The following is a 13194-nucleotide window of genomic DNA, read 5'->3' as shown; positions in this document are numbered from 1 at the left end:
CATCCCATCTTTACCCCTTTCAAGCCAGGCTGATAGTTTCTGTAGATATGACGTTCTCAAAAACTTTGGTCTTCCCTTAATGTCAAGGGACTGTCCTGCTATACCTGTTGACTCTGCATCCTCCGTATTCTGTCTGGAGAAGCTAAGACCTTTCCAGATCATCAAGGGCTGGTTTTCTTTTTCTTAGCAGTAGCTTCTTCAGGTGTGTCTGGGTGGCTCAGTTGGTTGAGCATCCAGCTCTTGATTTCAGCTCAGGTTATCATCTCAGGGTTCAGGACTTTAAGCCCCATGTCAGGCTCTGTGCTGCCAGCATGGACCCTGCTTGGGATTCACCCTCTCCCATTGTTCTTCCCCCATTTGTGCACCCATGCTCTCTCTCAAAATGAATGAATGAAACAGTTCCTTCTTCAAATTATCTTTCACTTATTGCACCATAAGCAACTAGGAGAAACCAGACCACACCTTCAGCACGTTGCTTGGAAGTCTCAGCTAAATCTCTGTACCAGTTTTGTGGTCCGCCCAACATAATACATTTCAGTTGAGTTTCCCCATTTCCAATAACATCTTTCTTGTTTTCTTCTGAGACCTCACTTGGAACATCTTTAAGCATTCATATTTCTGCCAACATTGCTCATGACAGCATACCTATTCTCTAAGATGTTAGCCACTCTTGATAAGTTCCTCACATCTGTCTGACCTGTCACCAGAATTGCCTTTAATAACCATGTTTCTACCAACTCTCTCTTCAAGGCAGTTTAGGCTTTTTGTGAACAGCTCCAAATATTTTCAAACTCTTCCCATTACCCGACTGCAAAGTCACCTCTTCATTTTTAAGCATTTTTTTGTTGTTTTTGTTGTTGTTGTAAAGCATTTTTTATAGTAGCTTGTCACTGTGAGTACCAAAATCTGTGTTAGTTTCCTAGGGTTGCTATGGCAGATTACCACAACTGAGTCACTTAAAATGACAACCTTTTGGGGAATCGCAATTCAATACGGTATAGCATTCTATGCAGCTTTCAGTGTCTCATAGAGCATGCTTAATAAGTAGTTCCTGCCTTTTTTAAGGGACCCTCATGGACCCTCCATGTCTCGCATATAGTATCGCTTATGAATATTAAGTCATTAAATGGACTTTCTCAAGTAGATGAAAAAAACTGATTATTTTGAACACGTAAACCCTGTTTACAATGAGGTTCCAGAACTCAGGACGAAGGTCAGATCAATATTATCCTTTGAGGAATTAGACTGCCCTCATTTTAGACTTTTTTCTACCACTCTGTATCCTTGATTCTTTGCCGACTCCAACTGACCATCTTGTTATCTTACCATTTCCTGAGTTAGTTTCTAGAACCTAGTTTTCAGAAACCAGCGCTTTCTAGTAGTCTGTGTGGAGCTGAACCCTTTTCAGGACCCCGGAACTACTAGGATCACTATTACTGTTTGACAGTAATAGTGTAAACCTGCTGTAAAATGAAACCTTGAATTATCTTGAATTCTAATGCACTGGCCACTAAACTCTTCTATCAAAACAACCTTCAGATTTTTTTTTAAATAAAAATTACTCCCTGGGGGTAATTCAGTAGGTCTTGAGTAAGTCTCAGGGAATCTATATTTCCGAAAGAATACACAGGTCTGAGAGGTTCAGGAGCTGCCATTCCAAACTTTCTGGATGTAGAAAAGAATGAAAAGAGTAAAGTAGATTTATTTATTTTGTGGTTGTTCTGTTGTTACATTGTTTTTCTTGGCCTGTGTTTTTCGCAGTAATTTTATCATCTCTTTTGTTTATGATTAATAATGGGAAGGTCTCTAACACAACAGACTTCTTAAGGAAATTAATGAAAACTTATAAAATCATATCATTTCTACTAGGATAATTATAAAGTGTTTGCCTTTGCTCAGTTGTCAAGAATGAACTTGAAAAATCCTTATATAAATAGCATGTAAGGGGTAGCACACTATTGTGTAATAAGCTCTGGTCAAGAGTCCTGACCGACTTAGCTGCATATTGCATTTAGAGCAGTCATCTGTGACATTATAGCACAGATCTCCATGTCCAATACATTCTTATCCAAGTAGTGATTAAGAAGTGGTAAATGCTAAGGGGGATGTCAGCGATGAATTGAAGATAGTCATCCCTCTAACAGAGGCAGAAACACATCTGCTTATAGACTACCATTAGCAATGGTATAACCTAGATAGCACATTCATATGCTGCTTTTCACTAATTTTGGAATAATTTGAGACTTAATGGAGAAGTTGTAACACTCAAAAAAAATAAATTTTACAGCAGACCCTTTACCCAGATTTTCATATTATTTTACCACATTTGCTTTATCGTTCATTTCCTGTCCCCGTTTCTGCATATTCGTTTCCCCTTACATCCATTTTTTTTCTTGGTATTTTTAAAGGAAGTTGCAGACATACTGTCCCTTATCCATAAACATATCCATGTATGTTTTCTAAGAACAAGGACATTCTTTTATGTAACCACAAGTATCAAAGTCAGGAAATTAACAATGATATAATACCACAATAAAAAAATAAAAAAGCCCAGCCAGCTTATTCAAACTTTGCCAGAGGGGGACAGGAGAGAGTGAGGATTGGGAAAGAGATTGACTTGGGGACTCACACATGGTATCATTTGTCAGGGCCCTTTATTTTTTTAAATCCTGCACTATTTCTGTCTTTTAAGACTTAAACATTTCTGAGGACTATAGGCCAATTTTGTAAAATGTCCCTCAATTCCAAAGTAGGTTTTGAATGGCATGCTTTCAATATTTATATAATCAGATTTAAAATGTTCAATGTGTATTACAATTGGGTTTTAAATCTTATTTAATTTGTAAAGAAAGGAAGGTTTCCTGCCCTGAGGGAATTTTTTTTAGTTTTGTAGATGCAAATACTAAGTAGACTTCCAGAACTGAAATTTTGAGGGTTTTCTGTTTTTGTTTTGTTTTGTTTTTTTTGTTTTTTAAACTAAAGGCATTTGTGCATTATGAGACATTTTAAGCTGGCAATGAGTGCATCAGGAGTTTCGTGTTAGGGAGCTGATAGTATATAATCAAATATCTAGACATGGGAGAGATTCCTGTTAAGATATTAGAAAGTATGAAATAAAATTGGCTTAGTCATTTCTAGGGGTAAGTATATATATTTTGAATTTGGTGTTGAAAATCTTTAGTACATTAAGATTAAATAAGTGTGGGATTGGGCCTTATGTTTGAGGTAATGTAAGTGCTGCAGAGATAATCATGAACAATAGAAGCTAATAATTAGGATTCTACTAGGAAATTTATGTAATAGGTTCAGAATAAGGACTCCATAATTAGACTGAAGAATTGAGAGGATGTACTCTAGCGGGATGCTTTAGTGTAAAGTGACCCCAAAGTGGTCTTTGAATGGGACTTCATAATTGTAAAAACAGACTGGAATGATATGCAGAGCATCCCTACTCTACCGACATAAAGGTTAAAGAATTGTTAAGAGATTGGAATGAGGTAGTGAACAGTTGATAGAACTGTATAAATAGAAATAATAGTAGGTACTAGAGGTTTAAAAGTATTGAGGATATCAAGACAGTATTAAAACACCGAATTCTTTCACATTTTAGATTCTTTGTACAGGAACACTGAGATAGTTATATACTCCTGGCATGAATATGACAATTTGATGTTAATGGTTTTAGTGTATAAAGTGGTTTGTTAAATTATACACTTTTAAGAAAGATAATATAGAACTGGACCTTAGGCAGTTAATGTTATATAAAATACTCACTAATCTTAATGTGTACCCACCGTCTGACATTCTTTTAGGTACCAGGTATCTAGCTTGTAGGTGAACATAATTTGGTGGCACTTACTCTGGAGAGGGGACTGGGGAGAGTCCTATGAGTTATATGTATAATACTCTGGATGGTGGGAATTTCACAAAGAAAAGCTAGGGCAATGGGGATTGAAAGCAAAAAGAGGAACTTTCTAACACAGTTCACTCTCCAGGATTACAACTGTCTCACCTTTCCTTGTCCCTTTAACTCTTTTTTGCCTTTAAATGCCTCTGTATAACTTTGCAACTTTGCACTGACAGTGTGTCCTTGGCATCATCTCTGCCCTGTGGTCTGGATTGTATATATAGCACTACTCTACATAGAGATGGTATACAATAGCATAAAGCTGATGGAAGATTTTGTTTATCTGAGCTACTAAATCTGCATGTTATGGTTTTCTATACATTTTTCTTTTTTAAAAGGACACTGTCAAGTACCTTTAAATGGTTATTGTAATAACAATTTTCTGCTTGTAGTTTTTGTTTCTATTGACTGCCCTTTAATTTTCTTGTTTGGAATGGGATATACGTTAAAGAGGCTTTTTATATGTCTCAAATGATCAAGATTAAAGCTCTAGGAAAAATACGTATTGTTTAATTTTAGTTCTTGTCAGTAAAATAGTAGTATTTTATGGAGAGTATTCCTTTAAGATTTTTAAAGTATTTTAAAATAAGATGTAATTTGGATTTCTTTTCTTTAAGAAATGGTGTTTGGGGCTCCTAGCTGGCTCAGTCAGTAGAGCATGCAACTCTTGATCTGAGTCTTGAGTCAAGTTTGACCCCACGTTGTACACAGAGTTCACTTTTTTAAAAAACTTGTTTTTTCTTTATATAGAGGTATATCTTATGACCTAATGCATTTTTAAAAATATAGTCCAAAAAAGTACAGATTTAGCTCTCCATGTTTCAGTAACACTGCAAGTAAATTTCAGCCCAACTGTATTTCAGTGGCTTCAAATCTGAGTTTGCTTAGCTATTTGTAACCTTGTTAATAAACTGGAAATTTTGTTGGTGTTTTTAGTTTTCTGGTATTAATATTAGTATGTGTGACATTACTTGCTAAAATTATGTTTTAAACTAAGCTTCCAGGAACAAATACAAGTTTTTTGTATGACATTAGATGTAATGATTTAAACTAAACTGCCAGAGATAAATATAGGTTTATTTTTCTCATGTTTTCTAGTCTTGTTTTCCCTCACACACATTAAGTCAATGTGTGAAGTTTTCCCTCCAGTATTAATTTCCTGTTATAATATATAGGAATTAGTAGTTAGTGGAATTGTTATTTCTTTTATTGATTGAATTTTTAGTGTAAGTAACTCTTATTTGAGGAATGGCCTTGTCAGAAATATTTGCTGACCACAGCTGCTTTGTTGTAGGAGGCCTGACAAATGGTAGTGGTCGATATATCTCTGCAGCGCCTGGAGCAGAAGCAAAATATCGGAGTGCTTCAAGCACTTCCAGTCTGTTCAGCTCCAGCAGCCAGCTCTTTCCTCCTTCCCGGCTTCGGTATAATAGGTCTGATATTATGCCTTCCGGCCGAAGCAGATTATTAGAAGATTTCAGAAACAACCGCTTCCCAAACCTTCAACTTAGAGACTTGATTGGACACATAGTTGAGTTTTCTCAAGATCAGCATGGTTCTAGGTAGGTGATTATGATTTATGACTTACATTTTTGCTTTGAAAATTACTGCCTTGTAAGAGTCTAAATTTTTCTTGACTGGGATCATTTAAGGACGTTTTTACAAAATAAATGCCCAATATGGATTTCTTCTTTGGCATTGGGACATATGATAAAAATACAGATTTTTAAAGTATTTCTTGTTTCCCAGTTTTCTATAATGAGACTACTTTAAAACAAATATAGCATTGCCCCTTTTTTTTGGATTGTTTTTATTACATTGACACTGAATACACTTAATTTTTTGCGGGGGGGAAAAAAAGCTCTGAATTACATTTGTGGATGTAAATGACCCTGATGTAGTCTTTGTCTAAAAAACAAAAATTGAAAAAGAAAGTTAAATGCTTTTGTGTTCCTTCACAGATTTTATTTGATGTGTTGTGTCCCTCAGTTGAAACATTTAACTTTTGTTTTAGAAAAATTTGCTGCCTTTGTACATTAAACATAATACATGTTCTCTATAGTACTTGAGGTACATGTAAATTAGTGTTCTCAAGATAGAGCACAAAAAGGAAAATAGAATTGTAACACATTTATTGAATTTAATTTTTCCTTTTACAGTTTTATCTCCCTAAACTTGAAAATTTTTTAAGAGTAGCAAATCAACCTTGTATCACTCAAGGTGGCTAGGAATTCATTTGTGTTTGATGAGTTTATTTCTCAGGACTCTTTCATTATACTCTAAACTTAGATATTTAGTAATATTATGAAAACTTTATGAATAACCAATAAAATCTAGTTTTCTTCATTGATCATAATGCAACCAGAACGAACTTAAGATTAAACATCTTTATATCGAAACTTCTCCCTAACTGGTAGTTATTTTAAATTAAGGCATTATAAAGAAATGCTTCATAGCTTTCATCTTTTTTCCTTTAAATTTGCTGTTTAAAGGATTAAATGTGTTAATACTATTCCTGGAAGTAATTTTATGTGCTTATGGTATGTAATACTCAAGTCAGATACAGACTTTGCAGGAGCTTGTTCTCAATGTGCTGTCATGACATATAAAATGTTTTCTACATAGATTTATACAACAAAAACTAGAGAGAGCTACTCCAGCTGAGCGACAGATGGTATTTAATGAAATTCTACAAGCAGCCTATCAGTTAATGACAGATGTTTTTGGAAACTATGTCATACAGAAATTTTTTGAGGTAAGCACATATACATGTTTGCGTATCCAACTATATGCTGAATGCTTAGAAAAGTTCAGAAAGTTGGGTAAGAGTCATTTTCATATAAAAATACATGCACCTGGGGAAAAATATTTATAAAGAACTCTTAAAACTCAACAGAAAGACACCTCTATTAAAAAATGGACAGAGATGGGCACCAGGGTGGCTCAGTTGAGCATCTGACTTGGGCTCAGGACATGATCTCGCAGTTTTTGAGTTTGAGCCCCATGTTGGGCTCTGTGCCGTTAGCTCACATTCCACTTTGCATCCTCTGACCCCCTTTCTGTGCCCCTCCAGAGAGAGCTTGCGCTCTCTCAAAAGTATATAAACATTAAAATAAAATAACAGGAGGAGCACCTGGCAGGTTCTGTTGGTGGAACATGTGACTCTTGATCTCAGGGTTGTAGGTTTGAGCGCCGTGTTTGGAGAGATTAATTGAAAAATAAATACATATATATATATATATTTTTTTTTTTAAAGTAAAATGGACAGAGGAACTGAAGAGACATTTCTCCTCAGAAGATACACAAATAGGCAATACTCACATGAAAAGAAGCTCAACATCCTTAGTCATTAGGGAAATGCAGATCAAAACCACAGTGCTAAGTTCCATGTGACATCTACTAGGATGGCCAGAAAGGGGTGGTAGTGGATGTAACAAATGTTGGTGGAGATTTGGAGAAATTGGAACCTCCTATATTGTTGGCAGTAATGTAAAGTGGGTGGAGCCGTTGGGAGAAAGTTTGGCACTTCCTTCAAACTTTTTTTTCTTTTTTTTTTTGAGCGAGCGAGCGAGAAAGCGAGCGAGAGCAGGAGCATGCATACTTGTGAGCAGGGAAACAGAGAGAAAATCCCAAGCAGACTTCATACCCAGTCGAGGGAGCACAAGGCTCCATCTCATGACCTTGAGATCATGACCTGAGCCAAAAATCAAGAGCTGCACACTTAACCAACCACCTGAGCCACCCAGGCATCTGGGCAGTTTCTTAAAAAGCTATAAAGTTATTTTACAACCCAGGAATTCTACTCCTGTATACTGAAAAGAATTGAAAACAAGGACTTAGACACCAGTGTTTGTTTCAGCATTATTCACAATAGCCAAAAGGTGGAAACAACCCATATGTCCAACAAATGACTGGATAAAGGTGGTATATGCATACAATAAGAATGTTATTCAGCCGTAAGGAATAAAGTTCTGTTAGTACATCGTGGGTGAAGCTAAGTAAAATCAGCCAGATGCAAAAGGACAAACATCATAGTGTTTTCTTATATGAGATAGCTAGAACAACCAAACCTATTAGGGGCACAAAGTAGATAAGGGTTTACCAGATGCTGAGGGTGGGGTGGGGGTTTCTGCTTAATGTACGCAGTGTTTTCTCTTTGAGGCAATGGGAATGATTTGGGAACAGTTTGTAGTGATAATTGTACAACATTGTGAATATAATCAATGCCATTGAATATGCACTCAAAATGGTTAAAACGACATGCTATATATGTGTATATCTTATCACAAAAATATTTTTAAAATACATGGGCCTACTTTAAATGAGATTACTATTAATCTGATTAATATTTAGGTTTCGTGCATTTTGTAATTTAGCTAATTTTCAGGTTACAGCAAAGTATCTGTGTAGTAGTTTGACTTAAGTTTCCTCTATAGTTAAATCAGAATATGGTTGGTCTGAATATAATTTGGTCTGAATGTATGGCTCAGAAGTTCATTACATTAAAGATGAGGGGATTTTATTTGTTTAAAATGAAGAGTAATGATGTTTACTTTAAAAGAATAACAGGTGGTTAATGTATTAGTAACAAGGATATTTTAAATAGTGAGGCTTAACCATCGATAAAAGTAATCGTTATTTCAAGCAGTTCTGGATTTATCTTAATTAGCTTTTACCTAAATCCTCTTCCTTACATGATTACAAAATGTGTTATTTTAAAATTAGAACAAATAGGCTGCAAACACTGGGTTATTCAGGTTTAACAAAATTTATGTAATGGTTATTTTTATTAATACTTATTTCTTTTCTATCAGTTTGGGAGTTTGGATCAAAAATTAGCTCTCGCCACTCGTATTCGTGGGCACGTTCTGCCGTTAGCCTTGCAGATGTATGGCTGTCGTGTTATCCAGAAAGCTTTAGAGTCTATTTCATCTGACCAGCAGGTAATTGTAAGTTAAGACAAAATTTTTGTTATTTCATTCAGTTTTAAAATTATTCCTTTTTCTCATAATCTTACAATATTTCCTCGATAAGAATAAAACTTTTAAAAATATGTCTCAAACAGTACCTTATTAATTACATATTATACTGTAGATCTTTGATCTGTCCTCTTCATTCTCTTCAACATGTCTTCCTCTTTAAATGAAGATAATTTGAGTGCCTAGTGTGTGGTAAGCAGAACGCTACACTTGGTTATTTGATTTTGTATAGTGTCAGGAATACCTTTTACTTTTTCCAAAGTGTATTTGGATACTACATTTGTAACCACAAGAATAGAATTTTCTTTTTTCTATAAAGTTTTTTTTTTTTTTTTTTTTTTTTAATGTTTATGTTTGAAAGACAGAATATGAGAAGCAGAGAGAGGGAGACACAGAATCTGAAACATTCCCCAGGCTCTGAGCTGTCAGCGTAAGAGCCTGGTGCGGGACTCGAACTCATGAACCATGAGATCATGACCTGAGCCAAAGTTGGGTACTTAACCAACTGAGCCACCCAAGTGCCCCTGTACAGTTAAAATTTTAGTATATATGCTGCTGAAGTGAGCACAAGTATGAAATTTTTGTTTTATTTTTTTTCCATAAAACATTAATAACATTTTAATAAGAAAAAAATCTTAGTCTTATGTTTCTATTCTAAGACACTCAAAACTAGTTTTTCCCTGCCTGTCCTTTTTAACTGCAACTTTATTCATAACATGTAATAAAGGCCAGTTTAAAGATTTAAAAAAAAAAAAAGCTTAAACCTTTTTAAAGAAAGAATAAATAGGCTAGCTAAAAGGTACTCAGTACATACTTTCCTTATAACAAACATGCTAATATTTATGTAGTGTTTAACTATACAAATGTATACGATACACATATGTTCACAAAGGAAACACTATAGGCTCAGAACAGATTGGAAAAAAACATGTTATTCACATTGATTACAGTAACTTTCAAAATGATTTTAACATTGAAACAGCACTTAGTTTACAAAAAAGTGACACACAAAATATTATGTACATACATATTTGTATATGTATGAAGTCAGTAAGAACTATGGTTCCTGTAAAATACTAATTAGCCATGTACTAGTATATAAACGTGAAGTCCTGACATTGTATTCATTTTTAGGAAATAAAGGAAAATCCCAAACAGTTTTTGTTATTGTTGAAAGTCAGATATGCTCATAAGTAACTTAGCTATGGCTACTGTCACCAAGTACGGTTGTATTTCAATTGAGATGACAAGTGGATACAAAGCTGGTGAACTGGGGACTGGCACAGGTAGAACTGTACTGGTTCTAAGAGAAGGCTGAAGACATGAAATCCCCCATCTCCATAACTCACATTTCTGCCCCAGGATTACCCTCCCCCAAAGGATTCACAAAATTCCAGTGCCCAAAAGGAATGCTACTGCTGCAAGGTAAAAGAATTTCCCCCAGAATTCTTTGATGTTGGCCTATAGGAAAATACTAAGTATGCAAAATTTGGCTAAATAAAGCAGTCACCCATCCAAAAACTGTGTTACTAGAAAGTACTCCTTTAAATGGAGCCAGATTTAAATCTTAGCTCTGTAAAAATTGAGCAATTGTAGCAGCAAATATGAAATCACAGAAACAAAACCACAGTTTTATTTAAAAATTCATTTCTGTGACATCAAAACTGTTTTCTTTCTTATGATGTTTCCTGTAATCAGATATCAGTTTTTTCTAAAGGATAAAAATTTTAAAGCCTGTTTCATTCTATATACCAATTAAAAATTACATAAAGTTGTTGAAACTTTTATTCAATAGGAAATGGATCCTAAGAATTCTGTTAACAAGATTTCACAATTCTTTAAAAAGAGAACATGTATAAATTAAATCGGAATATATCAAATTCTTGGATTCAAAAAGTCTATTTTAAGTTAAAAAAAAGTATTAATGTAATTCCAGTCATACTCATGGGAAATTTTTGGTAACTGATCAAAATAATTTTCAGACTTATTTGAAATAGGAATATTAAGAGATTGAAGATAAATGCTGATCTGCCAGATTTTTAAAATAAATTGTGAAGCACCACTAATTAGTGTGGTTCTCACATGAAATTAAGCAGACTTTAAGAATGTAATTTATTGGGGCGCCTGGGTGGCTCAGTCGGTTGGGCGGCGGGCTTCGGCTCAGGTCATGATTTCACAGTTCGTGGGTTTGAGCCCCATGTCATTCTGTGCTGACAGCTAGGTGGGAGACTGGAGCCTGTTTCAGATTGTGTCTCCCTCTCTCTCTGACCCTCCCATGCTTATGCTGCCTCTCTCAGAAATAAATAAAATGTTACCAAAAATTTAAGAAACAAAAAAAAGGATTTAAAAAACGAATGAAATTTATAACCTTAAATAGATAACTATTTTCTATATAACTATGTATTACAATGAAACATGGTAAGACTAAAGGAAATAATTATTTCTTAAAAGGTATCAGTAATTAATAAATATGGAAAGAGATTAGCTTTGATTCTGCTCTCCACCCACATACATTGCTGTATAATAAACTCCAGAATTGAAAAGGCATAACATGTATGGATGAATATGCCTGTATGTTTGCATTAATCACACCATTGAACATTTTTGAGAAAAGAGCATTACTTCTTTGGAGATAATCCTGAGTTTTAGAATAATTAAAGATATGTCACAATGGAAAAAGATCAACAAATTTTGATTATTATAGATGCTTACAGCAGTCCTTGGTCAAAAGGCTCAAACTGGTATAGATATTTATTTATATAGATATTAAAAGATATTATTTATATAGATATTAGATATGTAGATAATATAGATATTAAAGATATTTTGGGGGCTTTTGGGTGGCTCAGCTTTTTGAGCTTCAGACTTTGGCTCAGGTCATGATCTCGCTGTGGCCCACAACAGACTCTGTGCTGACAGTTCAGAGCCTGGAGCCTGCCTCAGATTCTGTGTCTGCCCCTCTCTCTGCCCTTCCCTCGCTCATGTTTGTACGCTCTCGCGCACTCTCTCGCTCTCTCTCAAAAAATTAGCATAAATTCTTTAAAAATAAAATGAAGGTATTGCATTAAAATTTTTTCAATGTTTATTTATTTTCGATTGAGAGAGAAATAGAGAGGGGGAGACACAGGGAGACACCGAATCCAAAGAAGGCTCCAGGCTCTGAGCTGTCAGCACAGAGCTCGACGCAGGGCTCAAACCCACGAACTGTGAGATTGTGACCTGAGCCTAAGTCAGCCTCCTGCTCAACTGAGCGACCCAGGCATGTACCCCCCTCTTTTAAATTTTTTTTAATGTTCATTCAGTTTTGAGAGAGATTGAAGATACTTTAAAGAATTCGAGATCTTGTCAATTGCAATAACATGGCTACACCCAGAGGTCTTGTATTAGTAAAATCAATTAGAAAAAGGACAAGTACTGTGCTTAAACAAAACAACAAACTCTTAAATACAGAGAACAAGCTCTTGGTTGCCAGAGGGGTGTGGATGCTGGGAATGGGAGGCAATAGGTGAAAGGGATTAAGAAGTATAGGGGCGCCTGGGTGGCTTAGTCGGTTAAGCGTCCGACTTTTCGCTTAGGTCATGATCTCGCGGTTCGTGGGTTTGAGCCCTGCGTCGGGCTCTGTGCTGACTGCCAGCTCAGAGCCTGGAGCCTGTTTCAGTCTGTGACTCCCTCTCTCTCTGGCCCTCCCCTGCTCACGCTGTCTCTCTCTCTCTCTCTCTCTCTCTCTCTCTACTAGAAATAAATAAAACATAAAAAAAAAGTTAAAAAAAAAAAAGTATAAACTTCCAGTGATAAAATTTAAAATTAACAGAGTTGCAAAGTACAGCATAGGGAATATAGTCAATAATGTAATGACATTGTATGGTGACTGTACCTATCGTGCACATTGTGTAATGTGTATGATTGTTTAATCACTGTGTTGCACACCTGAAAATAATGGAACATTGTCGGTTATGCTTAATAAATTATAAAGATTTTAAATGTCTTTAATACTTGAAAAGATAAAGCACTGGGAATAATCCTTAGAGTAACTTGTTAATGGATAATGGTATTGTTTGGATTCTTTAGACCATTTTATTTTGTTACTTAGTTTATAGCTAAACATCTCTTGTATTTTGGCTTAACAGAATTAAGCCAGTAGGTAGCTGAGCGTTCTTTGGTTGAGAGAGATTTTAAATATGAATACCTTAGTTTTAGTCAAAGAAGTAAAATGAAAGGGGTCATTTTTCTTGGTTAAATGAACAAAAATCTAAAATTTCCTAAGCACTTGTCCCTGAGGAAAGTATCAAATGATAAAAGTTATATTAA

The 13194-nt window shown here is 35.1% G+C and overlaps 1 protein-coding gene across 7 annotated transcripts in view; it reads left to right on the top strand.

Annotated features, from left to right (window-relative positions):
• PUM2 (pumilio RNA binding family member 2) overlaps positions 1-13194 on the top strand; it is a 96994-nt gene that overhangs the window by 75469 nt on the left and 8331 nt on the right. For 5 of the 7 annotated variants that reach the window (XM_039220187.1, XM_039220190.1, XM_039220185.1 and 2 more), the window contains 3 exons: positions 5202-5469; positions 6533-6662; positions 8722-8856. In XM_039220187.1, the coding sequence (XP_039076118.1) occupies positions 5202-5469; positions 6533-6662; positions 8722-8856 (533 nt within the window). The remainder of the gene's footprint in view (positions 1-5201; positions 5470-6532; positions 6663-8721; positions 8857-13194) is intronic. The other 2 variants (XM_039220191.1, XM_039220188.1) reach the window with 1 other exon arrangement.

Source organism: Hyaena hyaena, unplaced genomic scaffold, assembly GCF_003009895.1.
Source record: "Hyaena hyaena isolate Hyena2069 unplaced genomic scaffold, ASM300989v1 scaffold_874, whole genome shotgun sequence".
Taxonomy (NCBI): Eukaryota; Metazoa; Chordata; class Mammalia; order Carnivora; family Hyaenidae; genus Hyaena; species Hyaena hyaena.
Note: the sequence above shows the minus strand (reverse complement) of the source record. Positions and strands in the feature narration are given on the sequence as shown.